The sequence below is a fragment of the Nothoprocta perdicaria genome, unplaced genomic scaffold, assembly GCF_003342845.1.
Source record: "Nothoprocta perdicaria isolate Ctin4 unplaced genomic scaffold, notPer1 scaffold_4, whole genome shotgun sequence".
Classification (NCBI taxonomy): Eukaryota; Metazoa; Chordata; class Aves; order Tinamiformes; family Tinamidae; genus Nothoprocta; species Nothoprocta perdicaria.
In genome coordinates this window covers 7,812,474-7,829,888 of record NW_020455643.1, presented here as the reverse complement: position 1 = coordinate 7,829,888, position 17,415 = coordinate 7,812,474, and the positions used below count along the sequence as shown (strand labels likewise).

General features: G+C 42.3%; 1 protein-coding gene across 1 annotated transcript in view; it reads left to right on the top strand.

Moving 5' to 3' along the window:
* MCF2L2 (MCF.2 cell line derived transforming sequence-like 2) overlaps positions 1 to 17,415 on the top strand; it is a 132,789-nt gene that overhangs the window by 86,291 nt on the left and 29,083 nt on the right. The window contains exons 16-21 of the mRNA XM_026045433.1: positions 6,600 to 6,666; positions 7,782 to 7,897; positions 9,235 to 9,304; positions 13,083 to 13,175; positions 13,698 to 13,790; positions 15,311 to 15,436. Of these exons, the coding sequence (XP_025901218.1) occupies positions 6,600 to 6,666; positions 7,782 to 7,897; positions 9,235 to 9,304; positions 13,083 to 13,175; positions 13,698 to 13,790; positions 15,311 to 15,436 (565 nt within the window). The remainder of the gene's footprint in view (positions 1 to 6,599; positions 6,667 to 7,781; positions 7,898 to 9,234; positions 9,305 to 13,082; positions 13,176 to 13,697; positions 13,791 to 15,310; positions 15,437 to 17,415) is intronic.

The following is a 17,415-nucleotide window of genomic DNA, read 5'->3' as shown; positions in this document are numbered from 1 at the left end:
CAGGTACCTGCAATTGCAAATCCTAGTAGTATAAAAGTAATATCTGTGAAGGAAAGGGAGCCAATGAGCTCAACAGAAAAGAAACACAGTTATAAGGGCAAAGAGCCAGGTTTAGTTTTATATCCTGAGCATATCTGTGTATTTAAGCAGGATGCAGAGATATCAGCTCTATGAGCGAAAAGCTGTTGAAATTTAACTATAATAGATATTAATTGGTTGTGGTAGTCTCTAGATAAAAGTGCTGCTCAGTACTTTGTTATGTTTTGTCTTTTTTTTTTTTTTTTTTAAGGTAGGAAATAGCACTTGACAGGTGAATTATCCAAGAGTGCCCTTACCAGAATTACTGTGGTTCAAGGCTGCAAAATGACGTGAGCAACCTGCTGGCACCCGATACCTGTCGAGTTGTGGAGTTCCATTTCCTTTTGGGCCACAGCGAGATATACTTTTGTTACTAATAAAGAAGGAAGGAGGATGAGTAACTAATATATAAAGGGCCTGGGTGTGCCTTTTTTATGGCTATTGTGGTATGGACCTTTCTGATAGTGTGTTCCCAGTTTCCAGAAGGAGCCAGTTCGTATAAATGCCCATTGACAAAGATGTCAGTTCCAACAAGGCAGCACAGCATAGGAGAAAGACCTGCTAAGCTTAATTTAAGCTTGGTTAGCAACATCCCTGGTTGCTATTTGCACAGAGCAAAGCACCAAAGCAATATAAATAGCTATATTTAGTCTAAATGTCAGCTTGGGTAGCCACGAGTACTTAAGTGTGTCACTAGAAGTGGACAGGGCTGCTTTTCCTATCATTTTCTCCTTTTTTATCCCCGTAGTTTTGGCATCTCAGTCCCTCTCAGAGCTAGCAGTGAGGTCAGGAGGAAGCTGCTGAGCATCTGCAGCACGGTGCTGTGTGCGAGCTCTTAGTAGTGCTCCAGGACTGGTGGATGTCATGGTTGACCAAGGAAGAACAACATTTGCGCAGAGGAAATGGCTGTGAAATTGTATGTGTGGGAACAGGCAGACTTGGTATAACGGAGGCCATCGTGTTTCCTGAGAAACCCAGGTCAATAACTAAAAGAAATTTGAACTACTTCATTCATTGTAACCACTCTGCCGAGCAAAAAGTTTCCTATGGTGAAGGAACAGCTGACAATGACAGCAGCAGCCTGTGTGTGATTGCTCCTGGCCATGACCACATCCTTGTTCTGCCAAGTTACGGTATTAGTATAGGCCCTGCCAGGCAGAAGTTACAGTATTAGTAAAGGCTCTGCTCTACAGAGTGCTTTGATGGGTTATTGGTGGCTTCACTTTCTTCTGAGACCTGTATTGAACTCTCTCCATACTTTGACAACTGCTCTTGCCCTTCTGAGCAGCATTCCAGTTCCACTTCCACTGGACCACCTCATTGGTTTTGTACCAGGAGAGCTATTGGGTCAGGTGGTTTTGGCCCACATTGTTCCACCTTTGGAACTCTTCCAGTCTGATGATTCTCCTATTTGTTTTGGGAGAAGGAACGAGTATTGAATGTGCTTACCAGTGAAATGAAGGATTGCTGGCCATAAGAATACCTACACACAGGCCCTGGGGGTTTCTTACACATCATGGAAAGCTTCAGGACGGATGCCTAATCCTTTACTATCACTGCGGAGGTGACCGTTTTACTTGGGAATGATCCTGACAAGAAGCTGTCCTGCCTGTGAACTTCAGCCAATTCGGTGCTCTGTTGTCCAACTTCCTTGGATGCCATCCAAACCTCACGTTCTTGTGGAATGCCTCTGAAAAGAGGGAAGAGTGGGGTAGGGAGATCTATTCCTCTTATCCCTACACATACTGATTGTACCTGTCTTTTCTCTGCTTTGAGTCACTGAGGAGAGTATTTGGGTCTTACCTGCAGTGACCATGTTGAGTGCAGAGCCAAGGCTGCAGCTGCCTTGTTTTCTAAGTCATCTCCAAACCCTTTTTGGGGAAGGAAAAAAAAAAAAAAAAAAAAAGAGTGAATGAATGAATGAATGAATAAACCTTTTGCTTTTTGCTCTTCAGTGATTTCAGAGAAAGCTACACTTAAAGCCTTGCAAACAGTAAAGGCCCATATCAGTGATCTGCCTTTCTTTAATTTATTTTCTTTATTTTCCTGCTATGCCTTTTTATAACTTAAGTGCCACCCCTTTGGCTTCCTTTCCAATGTTCTTGACAGAAACATGGGGATAAGTACTGGCACTTGCCCATTCTTCTTAGCTGCTAGAAAGACAATAGATTGGCTGCATTTGTCCTGATTTCTTATCTATGGCTCAGTGTCCTTTCCATCTAAAAATAATGCATGTTTGCATTCTTAGCATTAGCTTTGTTTAAATGTTGGGCAATGTAAAGAGGACGGAGGATACACCTGGTCACCAGAAGTGCATTCTAATGTAGCCATGTTTGCTAAGGCCACACAAGCAGAAAAAGGGAGCTGGAGGAATTGCCTTAGCTGTTTAATTCCCTGTTCTTTGATTGCATCTTAACCAGGGCAGTTCCCAGTTCTCTGCAAGACCCTTGACTTGCTGCATAGATTTGTATTTCTGGCAATACTGGACTGTGATGCTGGAGGTAGAAACAGAAAGTAAGAGCTTCAGAAGAACAGTGTCATAATCGGGTAAAATAGCATCTGGAGACTGTGGCATGGGTACACACAGATGGATTAGATATTGCAGTACCCTTGGGCTGCGCTGCGAATCAGTGGCAGCCTTGGGACTAGAGTTTGTGCCCATGGTCTCTTGGGCAGTGATCCTGGGGAACAGCAAGAGCATTAAGCATCCTGGAAAAATGATCAAATTTATGTTAGTCCTTGTGGACACAATTTGTGGTTAAAAAAAAAAAAAGTATAATTCTAGGGAGAAAATAAAAAGGATTAAAGTTCTGTAACCAGGAGCTGATAAATATTCTCGTCATGATTCTGTCCCTGCTTCAGTGTTACTGAAACCAAGATCCTAACCTGTTTAACCAACACCTTTATAAGGTGTGTAAGGTGTGGAAGGGTTCTTTTTGTAACACTTAAGAAAAGCTAAAGCGTTTACTGTTAATATCCATCTGCATATGGGACTAAATTAAATAATACCAAATCTTGTTAAAGACTTCTATTGAGGTCTGTAAGAACCCAATACCTAAAATAAGAATATCTTGGGAGTTCCCATAGATCATCCTCTAACAAAACATTCTGTATATATGAAACTAGGTTTTAATGTTGTGAATGAACATTTTTTTTCCAAAAAAAATAGAATTAGTAAAGTGGTAATGAAATTGGAGTTCTTACCATGAGGATTCAAGAGCTGGTACTGTGTGTTGGACTTGGGGTCAAACAAGATTTAAGCTTTAAAATAATGCATTCTTGCTTCATCTTTCTTAGAAATGTGGATATCAAAATATTTGAAAGGCTGCTTTTCGCCTTACTGGATAATTTAGAGTTGTGTTTTTGAAAGGTACCACACTACTGTTTATCTATGACAAGGTTACCAGGAAACCTCTGGAATAAGAATTTGCTTTGCAGGTCTGATTGTGAGCCAGCTGTTGCGTTGGGTTCACAGGCGGTCATGGTGCAATCTGCGCTGTAGCACAGTAAATAGCATATGGAGGATCTGTGGCTTTTCTGCAGGTAAATGAGCATTTATTGCACCAATATATAAAACCGTTTAGTCTCTCTTGTGATGGTTTGGTCGTACCTGCTCAGTGAGGTGTTTTTAAACCATGTAGTGGTCCTGCAGATATGGACTTTGTGAGTGTTACACCAACCTCATCCCATTGCAGAGGAGAGCTGCCTCTATTTACTCTATTTACTCTATTTACTTTAACCTGGCAAGACCCACTGTCCTACTTGAGGTCTTTGGGATCTGGAAAAGAGAAAGAGTAAACAGAAATAGAGGTTTTCTTATATTTAGGTTAGAGTTGATATTAAAGATGCTATTTCAAAACTTTTAAGTGACAGAGCAGCTGCTTAAAACTCAATGCTGGATCTTTTCTCCAGTTGAGTTAAGTGTGTAAGTACAGTTCTGGTTATACCAAGGGAATCAAAAATTGAATCATCCTTTGGCTCTGAAGCCTGCTAAAAATTAAAATGTTTCTACCTGTCATTGAATAACCTATAGCTGTGTGTACAGCTGCAATGTACGCCCAGCATCTATGGCCATACTGTTGTGCTCGTGCAAATATGGTATTTGCATAGGAAATTATACCTCCATGTGTCCCTGGCATTTTATGAGTTATTTTTGATTACTTAGAAAACGGAGTGATTAATTTTCTGTGCTGAAACTGATAGAGTGATGGATGTAATGTGAGCTACATCATCTAAAGCAAGTGGTAATCACTGTCAAAGTTGTCTAAGCTGCCCCTGGAGTTTATCATTGACCTTGATAATCACTGTTATCCTGTATTTGATAAGGTTTGTTAGTTCAGTTGGGTAGCCCTCCTTTTATTTACGAGGTGAAAACCGTTGACTCCAGGCACTGTACGTTGTCTGTGTGACTTCTTCTCAGGGTTGTAAATGGTTAAGTTACAATCTGCTTGTCCCTCTTGCAGCTAGATTGTGCACTAAGGGCAAAAATTGTTAAAAGAAAACAGAGCTTTAAGCAGAAAAAAATCTGTTTTTTTGTCAGCTGTAAGAGCTCATGTTTATAAAATCATTTTTTCTGGGGCCCCTTCGTGTATCTATTGGGCAATTCTCATGAATGTGCATTAGAGTCTAGATATCTCACAGGGCAAAATCTAATACTCTGAGCACGCCCCAAACCATATGCTATTTTCCAGTTGAAAGGTGTGTGCAAATGCAGGGAAATGTGGGCAGGGCTTTTGTAGTGTTTATAGTCAAATGCTGCAAGACTTTGTGGGATCAGTCATAGATGGTGCTGCAGAATCCCTCTGCACTGGTGTCACCAGGTGTACTGGTGTCACCAGGTGCAGTAGTTCTGGTTAGTAATGAAGGTGGATGTGTTTCTGCTGTTGCTACACAGCTTTCTCATTCACAGTTCCCTCAATTGAAAACTTATGTGGAGTTAACTGAATGAAGCCAGTGCTCCTATGGTGGGCTGGGATTCTCTAAAGATGTCTTTACTTAAGGCACTATGGTATGATACCTATGAAATACTAGTTATTTTATGATAAAACTTGAGACATTAAGGGCCAGTTGAAGGTAAGGCCTCATTTTCTTGATATTTCTCACATTTCTCAAGGAGTAGCCCGTAGAGCAGTAATGGGGCCCAGCTGGTTACAAGACTTTTATGTGCCCTATGAAAAACAGGCAACCAGACAGAAGCAGATCAAAGTTCCCAGCAGGAGTGGTAAAAATGACTTTGTGGTCTTCATCTTTTTGCTTTAGAAAATGGATTTGAGATGCTCCATATGCTTCTGGCATTAGAAAGCAGCTTCTCTGCTGCCCATCATATCTATTGTCTTGGAAAGCTTTTCCTAAAACACCCAAAGCCTGCACTTTGGACCAGAATTATAGTTCCTGCAGCGCTTGTGCCATAGGTCACCTCCCAGGCTCATCATGATGTCTTCTGCCAATAACACGCTGGGGGAGCACCTACTCTGAAGAAGGCCTAGGTGTCAATGGTATATGTAAGGTGGTAGGTAGCTCCTGAGGTTGAGGTTCCTCCAAGGAACACCAAGTCCAAGATGGACTTTAGATGCTAAAAAGCACTAGAAGGTGTAAGTAAAAAAATTGTAGGCCAGCATTAGAGGACTACCCAGGTGTAAGCTTGGTGCTTGCCATCAAGGATGTGAGTGTGGTTTCATCTTTACTTGGGTATGTGGCAGAGACGTCAGATGAATGCATGCAGTGGTTGCTTACAGTTGCCTGCTCTTTACCACAGCTTGTGTGTTGCTTCTGACTGCTCATGCAGCAGTTGCTCTAAACGTTGCTTGCAAGGGTCCTTCTGGTGGCATGGCTGCTCTTGATGTAGTTGTGTGGTTACAGACGCTCCTCAAGGATGGACCAGAAAGGGAATACTAGACATTTTTCCTTTTCTATCTGGTAAAATTTCCCAAACCTCTGGAAGAGCAACCATGAAAACATTGGTTCAGAAGAGTAATTAGTAAAAATAATAGTTTTTTCAGAGTACTGAAGAATATATTATTTTCATATATATTTTCTTCTAATTTATTTTCATATTTTCTGGTGAAAATAACACCAGACACCATCCTGTTGCCTGATTCCACAATATATTAAAGTCTAATCAGAAAATCTACTTTTTTTTTGTAAGAATAGTAAGAATACCTAACCAAAATGAACCATAACCTTGGGAAATAAAATGCTTTTATTGACTAATGCTAATTACTGTTGGAAGAGGAAACCCTTTTGGTGTGTGTGTGTTTGGGGCGGGGGGAATTTTTCTTCAAAATTCTAGGTATAAAATGATAAAAGCAATCAAAGCGAAGTTTAAAAGATAGTCTTCAGAGGGATTTTTAGGCTGTTCTACACTCTGTAATGTTGAAATAGGAAGAAATGTGAAGGTGCAACAGGAGTTTTCTTACGTAGATCAATGACCTAAGCAGCAATGCCCATATGTTTTTGTTTCGTACGTACTTTTCTTGAGTATTTTGTAAACGTTGTAACACTCCTTCTTTCATCTCTTTTAGCCACATAATCAATGAGCTGATAGAAACAGAACGGGTTTATGTAGAAGAACTTCAAAGCATAATAGAGGTAAGACACATGCTTCTGTGAAAACTTCTGCTGCTTAACATCTAACTCACCACTGAGTTGCAGGAGCTCTCTGTTAGCAAGATAGCTCAGCCCTAGAGATGGAAAGAAAAAAGGTTATTTTGAACAACTTGCCTCAGCAGTTTAGAGGAAGAGGCTCCTTCTCTGACCCCAGGCCGCAGAACAATAAATTCACATGGATCTCGAAGTTTTGGGCAGAGGAATAGCTGGCAACATGCCCTTCCAAAAGGGTTCAGAAAGAGCAATATTGATTTCCTTGGGACCACATGCTTAAGTTTTTACAAATGTGAATTCAGAAAATGGTTGTGAAGAGGGAAGGCCTTCTTCCCTCGCTTGTTTATGGTCACTGTGAGTATAACCTCTTGAGTTTTCAAAGCTCTTAGGGTATCAGCACCCTGTGTGTGTGCAGAGCTTGAGGACTTCCGTCTATGGGGAGACGAGGATTGAGGAAGGATTGGTCATGCTGGTATTTGGGTAGGGTTTGAAGGGCTGGGTAGTTTCTTTTTACACTCCTATGTTTGCTTCGTGACTGGACTCAATCTGTGGGAGCTGACAGCCCTGCCTGTTGATGTATTGCTGTGACCTTTAAAATCTGAACTCGGAATCTTCTTCTCTCACCATTTGTATTAAAGAAACACAACCCAGTTTCTACCAGAAACAACCAAATAATCAAACCAGATACCACAGCTCAACAAATAAATCCCGATAACCCTTCTGCAATGAAGCAGTGCAGCAGAAGGGTTAAGTGTCTGTCAAACTTAGCATCCTTTCCATCCCTCCAGAATGGCTTTTGACTTTTGAAAGGCCAGAATGGTTTTTGACTTCTAGGGACGTCGTTTCATCTTTTGTTGATCCCGCAGTCTGCTCGCTTGTGGTTAAAACTATTTGCACAGCTAACGGAGTAAAAGCTCCGAGGAGAATTGGAATCACCAGAAATTCATGGGACCAACAAAGAAGCTGGCGTAGGAGAAGCCTTTATACACTAGCTGTGTTTGAGAACAAAAAGTACAGAGGCTTGAGGGCATTGCAGTGTCTCAAATGGCGTATTTCTTCCCTGGTAAAAATAGCCTGGTTTTGTTTTCCACTCTCCTCCACAGGGGTATGCTTCAGAAATGGATAATCCCAATTTAGTGCATCTGATCCCATCCGCGCTTCAGAACAAGAAGGACGTCCTTTTTGGAAACCTCCCAGAAATCTATGAATTCCACAACAGGCACGTGCTAACTTCTCTTCTTCCTAACGTCTCTCCTTCCTCCCTCCTGTGCTCCCTCCTCTGCTCCCTTTACGTGGAATATTTTGTCATACTTGCCCGTACACAGACAGGCAACCTCATGTTGCTTGCTTGTGCGCAGCCTATAAAACCCAGCTGTGGAGGATCCCCCCTGAGATCATCTATTTCATCTCTTTGTCTGTGAATGATTAAACCCTTTTGTGCATTTGCTACTGATTTCCCTTGGCATCATTAATTTGGAATGTCCCTTGTGGCAAGTATTTTGTTGCCTCCCCTGATACGCTAGTAAATGTCACAGGACTAAATACTGATGTTCTTTCTCTGGCAAAACTCCTCTGCACGGAAATTTTCCCAGTGTTCATCCTCTTTTGTCTTATGTTTTTATCTTCCTGTCACCAGAAGATACTTTAGATCACGCTTTTCATAAGGAATTTTACCCTTCTGGTGATCATAAGCTCTTTTAGAAATTTTGTCCACACTGCAGACATGTATCAGTAATTGAACAGCTGACCTAGTGCTCAGAACTATAGAATACGAGTTGCAGACAACATTAAGCAAGATTATAGCCCTGATGAAACACGAAGCTTAGGGCAATTTCTGTTCTTTTCTCTCCGAATTAAATTAATTAATTTAATTAAAACTGTCTGTAGCCAAGGTGAGAATCTAAAAATTCCTTTGGGTAATGATTGCATGCAAGATAACAAACAATTGAATATAATAGGAGAAAAGAGTTATTTTGCAAATTTAAATTTTATACCAAAGTACTGTACTCAGTACATGGCAGAAAAATCTCTTCCTGTTTACTGATCATTCTAAAAACTTGTCGTTCCATTTTGAGGAGACATTCCCCTCCTTTTCGAAGCCTGGCCTTTCTTTCCCTGGATGCTTGGCACATTGACTGCCGCTCACTGCAAAGGACTTTGCAGTTTGCATCCTGCATTTCCACCCCTTGCTGCTTAAGCAACTGCATCTGATAGAACTTTTCTGTCTCTTCTAACTGTTCTGAAAAATCCTTCAAACCAAAAAGTAGACAGGAGTTAGGGTTACATGTTGGACATAAATCTCAGCAGTTAAAGGGATGACATGCATCAAATGCTTTTGAGTGAATGAAAACATTGTAATACTGATGATTCAGGTAATTGGCTGTGAACCATATCCCAGATTTCTAAAATAATATATTTCTTTAGATGTCAGGATTGTTACATTGTCTACTATCCTCTTACAGCAGAAATTTAACTTTTAATCTAGATTTACATGGAAACCAACATACAGTGTGAATGTGACATTCCTTTATTGTTTGCTTTTAATTTCTCCCTCAGGATTTTCCTTAAGGAGATAGAAAATTGCATTGAAAATCCTGAGCTTCTTGCCCGATGCTTTTTGAAAAGAGTAAGTAAATCCTTTTGTGGGTTTGTATGAATATCTGTAGTCTTATTCTACAGTGCTTGCAGATTTTTGCTCTGTGTATGGCTAGCACATCCCATCTCTGTCTTATTCCACACCTTTTTATCTCTGCACTGTTCGGGGGACCAGTTGGTCCAACAGTTGGTCCAACAGAGCCACCCACCTCCGCTGGCCAGCGAACTCCATCAGCTCCATGAGCTCCTGCAAGGCTGATTCTTCTACTCCTTCACAAAACTCCACAGTCGAGCAGAGATCTCCTCACTTGTGTGATGTGGTAAGGGTTAGCTGCACTTCTACTGAGTGTGACCCAGTTTTGTTGAGCAGCAGAGCAAGCCCACTTCACTGGAAAGCCCCAAACCACCCGGCACTGGTGGTTTTGCTCGGATTTCTTGGCTGCCTGTGGCTCCCAGCGTGCGAGTCCTGCAACATTTTCCATGGGGAGCCCCCAGCTCCCTGCACTAGCAGGGCTCTTAGCACTGCTTCCTGTAGCGTAACAAAAGGTGCTTGTGCTTGCAGCACTTGGGCAAAGACCCTGCTAATAAGAAAAACCTGTTTTGGTGGGTTCTTTGCTTTCCAAAGCAGCTTCTTTGTTGGAGCAGTTGTCATCAGGCTTTTATACTAAAAAAAAAATAGTTGCTATCTTAACACCCAGATGCAGAGCAGGAAAATGATGCAGCAAAATTGTTATGCAAAATTGGATAGACTATCTTCAAAGAACTTGGGGATTTGGTATCCAAAAAGCATCAAATAACTTAAATCTTTGAAATATTTCTTGATTTGGGGGCTACAGAGTAAGTCTTGATACAGAATTGGTCCTATAATTATGTAGCAAGTTCAAATGCCATCTTTAAATTTTGAAGCTTGTCTTTTTATCCGTAAAAGCAGCTGATGAGCCCGATTCTCACTGTTCTACCAATATAAACTCAGCAGCACTAAAGCAGGTTTTCAATTAGCAGTGAAAGGAAATTGGTCCCTTTGCCGTCTTTCTTAGCATGGGGCACTCAAACAACTACAGCAAATCTAAAGAATTAGAAGCTAAATCAAGCACTGGCTCTGCTGCCACTTCAAATCTCGCGCTACGAAAGCGACCGCCTCTCCCTGAGCTGTCTCTGCTCGCACAGAAGCGCCTTTGAGTCTGTGACTTTTCCCTAACGCTCCCTTTGAAGAAGCAGCCACAGAAAGTGCAGCGAGCTGCTGTTTCTGTTGGCCTGCGTTTGGGAGGCGCAAACAAAAGGCTGGTTGTGTGTTTGTGCTCCCGGTGCTGGGGCAGCTTCCCGCCGAGCGGAGTCTCCTGCCTTGGCCCGTGAGTTACGGCCGCTTGCTTTGGCACGGTGAGGCCACCATGGCTCCAGGTGACGCCCGGCTCGGGGAGGGATCTTCCACGTCTGCCCTTTGGCACCGCTGTAACCCGCCTGACCGGAGCGCCGCTGCTGCAGCATCGTGGTGGGCCTGCGGAGAGAAACAGGCTCGTTTTTAACTTTGTGCTTTGTGGAGAGGTGGGCACCTCTGATCACACTGGGAGCTTTCAGCCTGGATTGCAGCTCTGCCTCAAAGCACCCGGAGAGCTGCGGTAGGACAGGCTGGCGCTGGGCAGCATCCCTCCATCTCTGCTGTGTCCCCGTGCTCTCCCAGCACCGCGGGAGCCATCAGGTCAGCTGCCAAGGTGGACCTGGGCCCGTCTTCCACCGTGGACCTGGGCCCTTCTTCCACCGTGGACCTGGGCCCTCCTTCCTGGGGGGATGGCAGGCCCAGTAAGAGGGATGCTCTGGGCCAGTCTACCTGAGTCTTTCTTTCCGAGAAGAAAGCCTGAGCAAGCTGAAGTAGGAACACTCGGGAAGAGACAAAAGATGTGTTTTGACCACCGTTACGTACTCACATTTCTAACCCTGGAAAAAGAATATAATTTGTCAGGAATCAACAGTTGGAGCATCGGTTGTTCAGGGGAAAAGGAATATTTACAAAATGAAGCTGCTTGTAAAAGGCCTGTAACAGCTGACTGTAGGCCTGGGAGTTGGATTCAAAGGACTACATTCCAATTTCAAGCAAAATATGCCTGAAAATCAGCACCCGACAAAGATAACTGAAGCTGTGCCTGTGTGCCCTGGAAAACACACTGTGAGTGAATGTTTGCAAAGATGCCAAGATATGTACGAGTCACCATGGAAAGGAAAAACACTGCAGGCAGAGATGAGCCCGCTGTGAAAGTGTACGCAGGCAGTCAGAACCCCTTAGTATGATAATACAGCACACTATGCTTGAGAATTGAGTAATTAGATAATTAACCACTTGCTGGGATTTTAGGGACTGATCCTAATCTTTTCATGAATAATTCCCTGTTCCTTAAACTATTAAAAAAATTAAAGCTGGATTTAAGGATGCACACAGCTGTTTGAGTACCTTATGTTAGCATAGGGCTGTTCCACTCCAGCAAGTTACTGATTATTTTACCTATCCTGTAGACTGAACAGGTATTTTTCTTTTACCTCTAGTATTGTTTTGGACTATCTCTGCCACTGTCCTACCTGTCTAGTCTTCTGTAGGTGAGAATCAAATTATAATGTTTGATTAATCCTCCGATGATATTTAGTTTTGCCGGTTTTACCCCCTGCTAACTGCCTACCATGGCAACATGTAGAAACAATCCTATCTGCGCGAGGGAAACTCTGAACTTATTTTGAAACAGCACCATTGTTATTGTCCCATTGAATTGCAGTGGAGCCAGTTGCCTTGCACAATCCCCGGCACAGCGCGGTGTTGCGCAGCACCGCGCTGCTCCCACGCCTGGCTCGTCCGGGTGACTCCAGTTCAGGGCTGTGGAGGACACCGAGTTTGGGTAGAAACCCTACGCAGAAACTCTGTTTTTCCTGCACCAAGGATAGGTGCTGTCCAGTGGGCTGACGGTACAGATGTGAGAGATGGCAGTTCTTGAGCTTTACTTTTGGTGCTGCCTTTGATTCACTGTGGCCACATCCACAAGGGCAGCTGGGCTTCTGAGCCAGCCTGGCTCATGGTTCCCCTGGGTGGGAACCAGGCAGAGAACAGCCCATCTGTCCCTCTCTGCCCATATAGCCCAGGGAGCTTGAGATACATCTCCCCTTGCAGAGGGATTGCCTTTGTTTCTGCTGCAGGCAAGGAGATTTTGTCATAGGCTTCCGTAGGAGTATGAAGTATGAGTCAAGTGAATCCACCCACTTCTAGTTTGGAGAGAGCAGAGTTTAAGCACTTCTCCCTGCCTGGCCTGGCACATCAACAACACAAACTTCCCACTTTTTAATTCACCCTTATGCTGTTCAGAACCAGCACTATTTTCAAAGCACGATTAACGCATAAACCTTGGCTAAGTGCTAAGTATTATTGGTAAATACTGATCTGTGTCAGTTCTTTTAACAAAAATTACGTTTCTAATTTGTTTGTTTGTTTGTTTTCAAGCCATCTTTTCAAATCTCTGGAAGGTAATAGTTGTGTCCAAGCAACTAGTCATTGATTGACTCTCTCCAGAGAGAGCAAGACCAATCAGACCAAACCATGACATATGTATGTCTTCCAGTCTGCAGTTTTCTTGTCTTGTATGATCCCTTAAAAATCTCACTTTCCAGTATGTTTAAGTTTACAAAAGTAAAAAGCTTTAGTATATTTTATAAACAGACTTATGACTCTGACTTAATTCACTTTCATGCATAAACTGGAAGGTAAGAGAAAGTCTGACTAATGGCAAGTGCTCTGTGGATTCTTTTTTTTATCTTAAGCTCTCCTTTTCTTACAGAAAGAAGACCTCCAAATATATGAAAAATACTGTCAGAACAAACCAAGATCCGAAGCTCTCTGGAGACAGTGTGGCGACAGCATCTTTTTTCAGGTGGAATTTCATTTCAGATGGGCAATGAGAGTCTGTCAATTTTTTCTCCTTTTAATCCCTTCTTTCTTAGTAAAAGCTTAGTAAAAAGAAATACAAAATTTTCTGCATGTTTCTTATATTGATTGCAGATGCTCAATATGTGTCAGTATTTCTTTAGAGGAGACTAGATAGGTAGTCTAGATAGACTACTTAGTAAATAGCTTTTGTGGACAGGAGCCAAGCTCTTCAGGCCATACCCAAAGGCAAAGAAGTGCCAGCTTCTTTGCCAACCTCAGATGACTGCAGTCTCATCAGCTGTCTGGCATATTTCTACACCAAGCTGAACCTAAACATCAGCTTTCATTGAGGTATATTTTCACTATAGCACGAGTAACTTGAGAACTCCTGTGCAGGTGGAACAAATTTCTCTCCATTAATCCACAGAAAAATCCTCTTTAGATTATCAAACCATAGCTTACATCTTGGTGTCTTGACTGTGTTTCCAAGAGCAATCCTATTTTTCTTCTCTTTTGTCCCTTACAGGAATGTCAGCGTAAACTGGACCATAAGCTCTCACTAGATGCTTATCTTTTAAAACCAGTCCAGAGAATCACCAAGTACCAGTTAATATTAAAGGTAAGTTCTCTGTGAGAGTGCAAAGCTTGTTATACTTAAAGAACTGCAGGTCAGCATTATTTTCTGAAGGACTTATTAGAAATAAATCCTCTCTCACTTCATCAACAAATAATTTGTATGTTAAATTGTAGTTTGGCAACAGAGTCAAAGAAAGGATTTCTGTTTCAGGATAAATGCTGCTATTACTTCATGTGGCTTTTAAGGCCATGCTGTGTACTGTCACAAAGCTTACTGTGAAACTTGCAGTGAAGATTTCAGACTGCAGTCTTATTTGCTAATAGTTACCATGGCTCCAGTTAAATTGCTCCAGTTTAAACCGTGTGAGGATGTGGCTGTTCATTTATTTGTGTGATATTTCTGTAACCTTTTTTTTTGACTTTGTTTCAAGTTGTAAAATCCAAATATTGAAGGGGAATATTAAGAAGGATGTAATTTCACTGACTGCAGTGGATTTACTTCAACTTAATCCAGAAATTCAGTAAATCCAGTAAATTTGGCTCCGTTTCTTAAAGCTGTTCTCTGAGACAGGAGAAAATGTCAAGGTCTTCAGAAGAGCAAGAGTAAACCAGATCCAGCTTTTAATTTGAAATATGCCTGTACATAAACCAAGATTAGATCAAGGAGTATAATTCTCAAGCAAAACAGGTTACAGCCATTGGAGTTGAAGCTAGTCAGACGAGTTTTGTCCGTAGCAACTGCACGCTGGCGCGGATGTTTAGCTTGTCAGAGTTTCAGAGGCTCATGTAGATGGCATGCTGAGTCCCTGGCAGCAGGAGCTTTTACAGGTGTAGGAGGAAGGGAATCTGTGAAAAACCGGTAGCAAACTAATGCCTTGCCAGACGAGCTGTAAATTCTGGGTCAGAAGAGCTGTAAAATTTAGGTCACAATTATTGCAACCCTCTGTTTACCATCATTTTAGCTGATATTAGAAAAGCTGTGCAGAGAGCAGGGGTCCATCCTGGTTTTAGAGACTGTAGAGCAGGTGCCATATGAATATATCTTGCTTTGACTCTCTGAGCACTGGTCACCCACTCATTTTAGCCCCTGCTGTTTGGGCTTTGTGAGAACTATCCTTTCTGCAGCCCTGTTTCACAGGAACGTAAGTCTCACAGCTTTTGGATTAGGAGATTTTTAAAGCCAAAATGCAGTTGAAAACAATATACTTGAATGAGAACCACATAAAAGGCCATGCAGCCTTAGATGTCCACCAAGATAAGGCGATCTCATTTTTACTGTAGTAAGGATGAAGGAAGAAAATCCAGTGGGATCCTGCTTCATTCCTGAATACATTTCTGGAGTGTAGTTTCTGCTGGTATTCTGGTCAGCACAGGGAAACAAAACTGAACTCTCTTATTGTGCAGTTCCTGGTAAGGCACTATTTTTGCAGTAGTTTTAATTTCTTCACAGCTTGTGTCTCTGCGGTCAGCATAGAGGTCTATGCAGCCTAAATCTCAGGACTGTCTGTAGTGGCTTCTGGTGTAATAAGATTTCAAGTAGTTTTCTTATCTTTGTTTAATCAGGAAATGTTGAAATGTAGCAAGAACTCAGAAGGTACCGCTGAACTGGAAGAGGCCCTGGCCACCGTGCTCGATATCATCAAATCAGTTAATGACTCCATGCACCAGATAGCAATCACAGGATATGAGGTATTTTTTGGTGTTGCTCGTACCTTCATCTTCACCCATGCGAAGTTCATATCATCAGTGGTCAGCCTGTTTCTTGTACGCTCTGCAGGAGCCCATGCCACATCTTTGAATAAAGCCACTTAATGGCATGTTATGGTGACCAAAATGCATGTCAATATATATGTATGACATGGTGGTTTATGAGAATATGAGGAGGAAGTATGACTAACTCAATCCTGACTAATCAGACCCAAAACTCATTTGTAGATGAGAGGAAACCAGAAACAGCTTAAGAAATTCACTGAAACTGTCTGTGATCTCTATGCAGTTTCGAGCATTTCCACATCTCTTGCTCTCAGGAATAAAAAAAATGTCTTAAAGTGGGTAGTAGGATCCATTCCTGCTCATGGCAAGCTCATTTTCTGAAGTAAGCAATAACCACCACAGCCCAAAGCAGCAGCCCTAAATGCACATAGCTCTGCTGAGGTTCCACGGAAGGCAGCTGACTTGCAAGATCTGGTACTGCCTACAGAAAAAGAGCCTGTGAGTGTGAAGTGGAAGTGAATGACACACTTGGGAGAGGGCATCTGAGGAAGTGAGGCCTGAGGATGATGTGACTGCCATTTTGAAATAGCTGTGTGGTGAAGCCTCCAAGAAAAAATAATATTCACAACAATTTGGTTTAAAGAACTGTTGGTTAGGCTGATGACACTTAGTCTGAACACCAGGAAAACAGGACCTTATGATGAATGTAACTTCCAGAAAAGCTTCTGAGGTCTATACTAGCCACTTCTGGGTGGAAAGATTTATTTTGTCTTTTAAAGGATGGAGTGGCATCAGTAGTTTGAATTTCTCTCACTCTCCTTTGTGTAAATACGTATTTGGTAGATGAGTAGACCATACCCTCTGTTTCAGAATTATTCTGTAAAAGAATTTAACTGCTTGCTCAGCTGAGTGCCATAGGTTCTCTGCTGTACAGAGCTGGAGATGTGGCTTATGTGGTACATCTGAAACAAGCAAACAAGTTCATAGGCTGCTGTGTTGAACATGAAGCAGTGGCTCCCCTGTTATATTAGTAGATGCACTTTTGCATCACAGTAGTAGAAGTCTAAGAGAAACTCTCCCAGGGAGCATTTTGTTTTGAGAAAAGCTTTTTCAGAAGCAGTATACACGAACATCTGGACACATCTCTGCTGGCTTTTGTGTGGCTCACACTTTCTCTTCTGGACTTGTTTGAGGCCAAGTGGCTTTTGCCTGGGGCCACACACAGGGCCCAGCACACAGGGTGGGTTGAGTTGATGTGACTTTTGAATTGCTGATTGCGGTGGCAACCTCCTGGCCTCTCCTGGGATTATCAGTGATTGCTGCACACACTGGCAGCTTGCACTTTGCTGAATGCATTAGCTTGCTCAATAGTTTCTCTTTTGTAACAACAAAGTCTTCATTTGTATCTGCGGGACTATTCCTGTGGGTTTGTTTGTGTTTTTTTAATCTGTTTGCTTTTATCAGCATGCGTTTTTCAGCCTTCTGGGTGTCAGGAGCAGTACCTTGTGGAAGCTTCCTCAGACCAGTCTGGTAACGGCTAATTCTCAGTGTCTTGGATCATAATTTTAGAGCTCTAGTCTTTAGACTAGAGTCTTTAGACACTAAAGCCTGGATATTTTTGCAGACTTGGGCTTGTAAACATGGGTGTGGAAAGCTTGTGGATATGGCACATGTTTTGCTTCCCCTGTTTCCCTGCTTCTGGGTCATCCCTAAAGGAGTAACACAGCTTTCCTTGTGTCTTTCCCAGATTAAATTTATATAGTTACAACTATTTACCAAAAATACCCTGTTTTTAAACAGCTCTGTAAGGGATGGGCAGAAGAGCTTCTCCAAGATAGGTGACATCATTAGCTTGAGCAGAAGGGATCTATTCAAAGGCAGCTTATCTCACCCCATGCAGATCCCTGCCCATATAAATGTTGAGGTCACATTCACCTTGCTTTCAAATCTCAGAG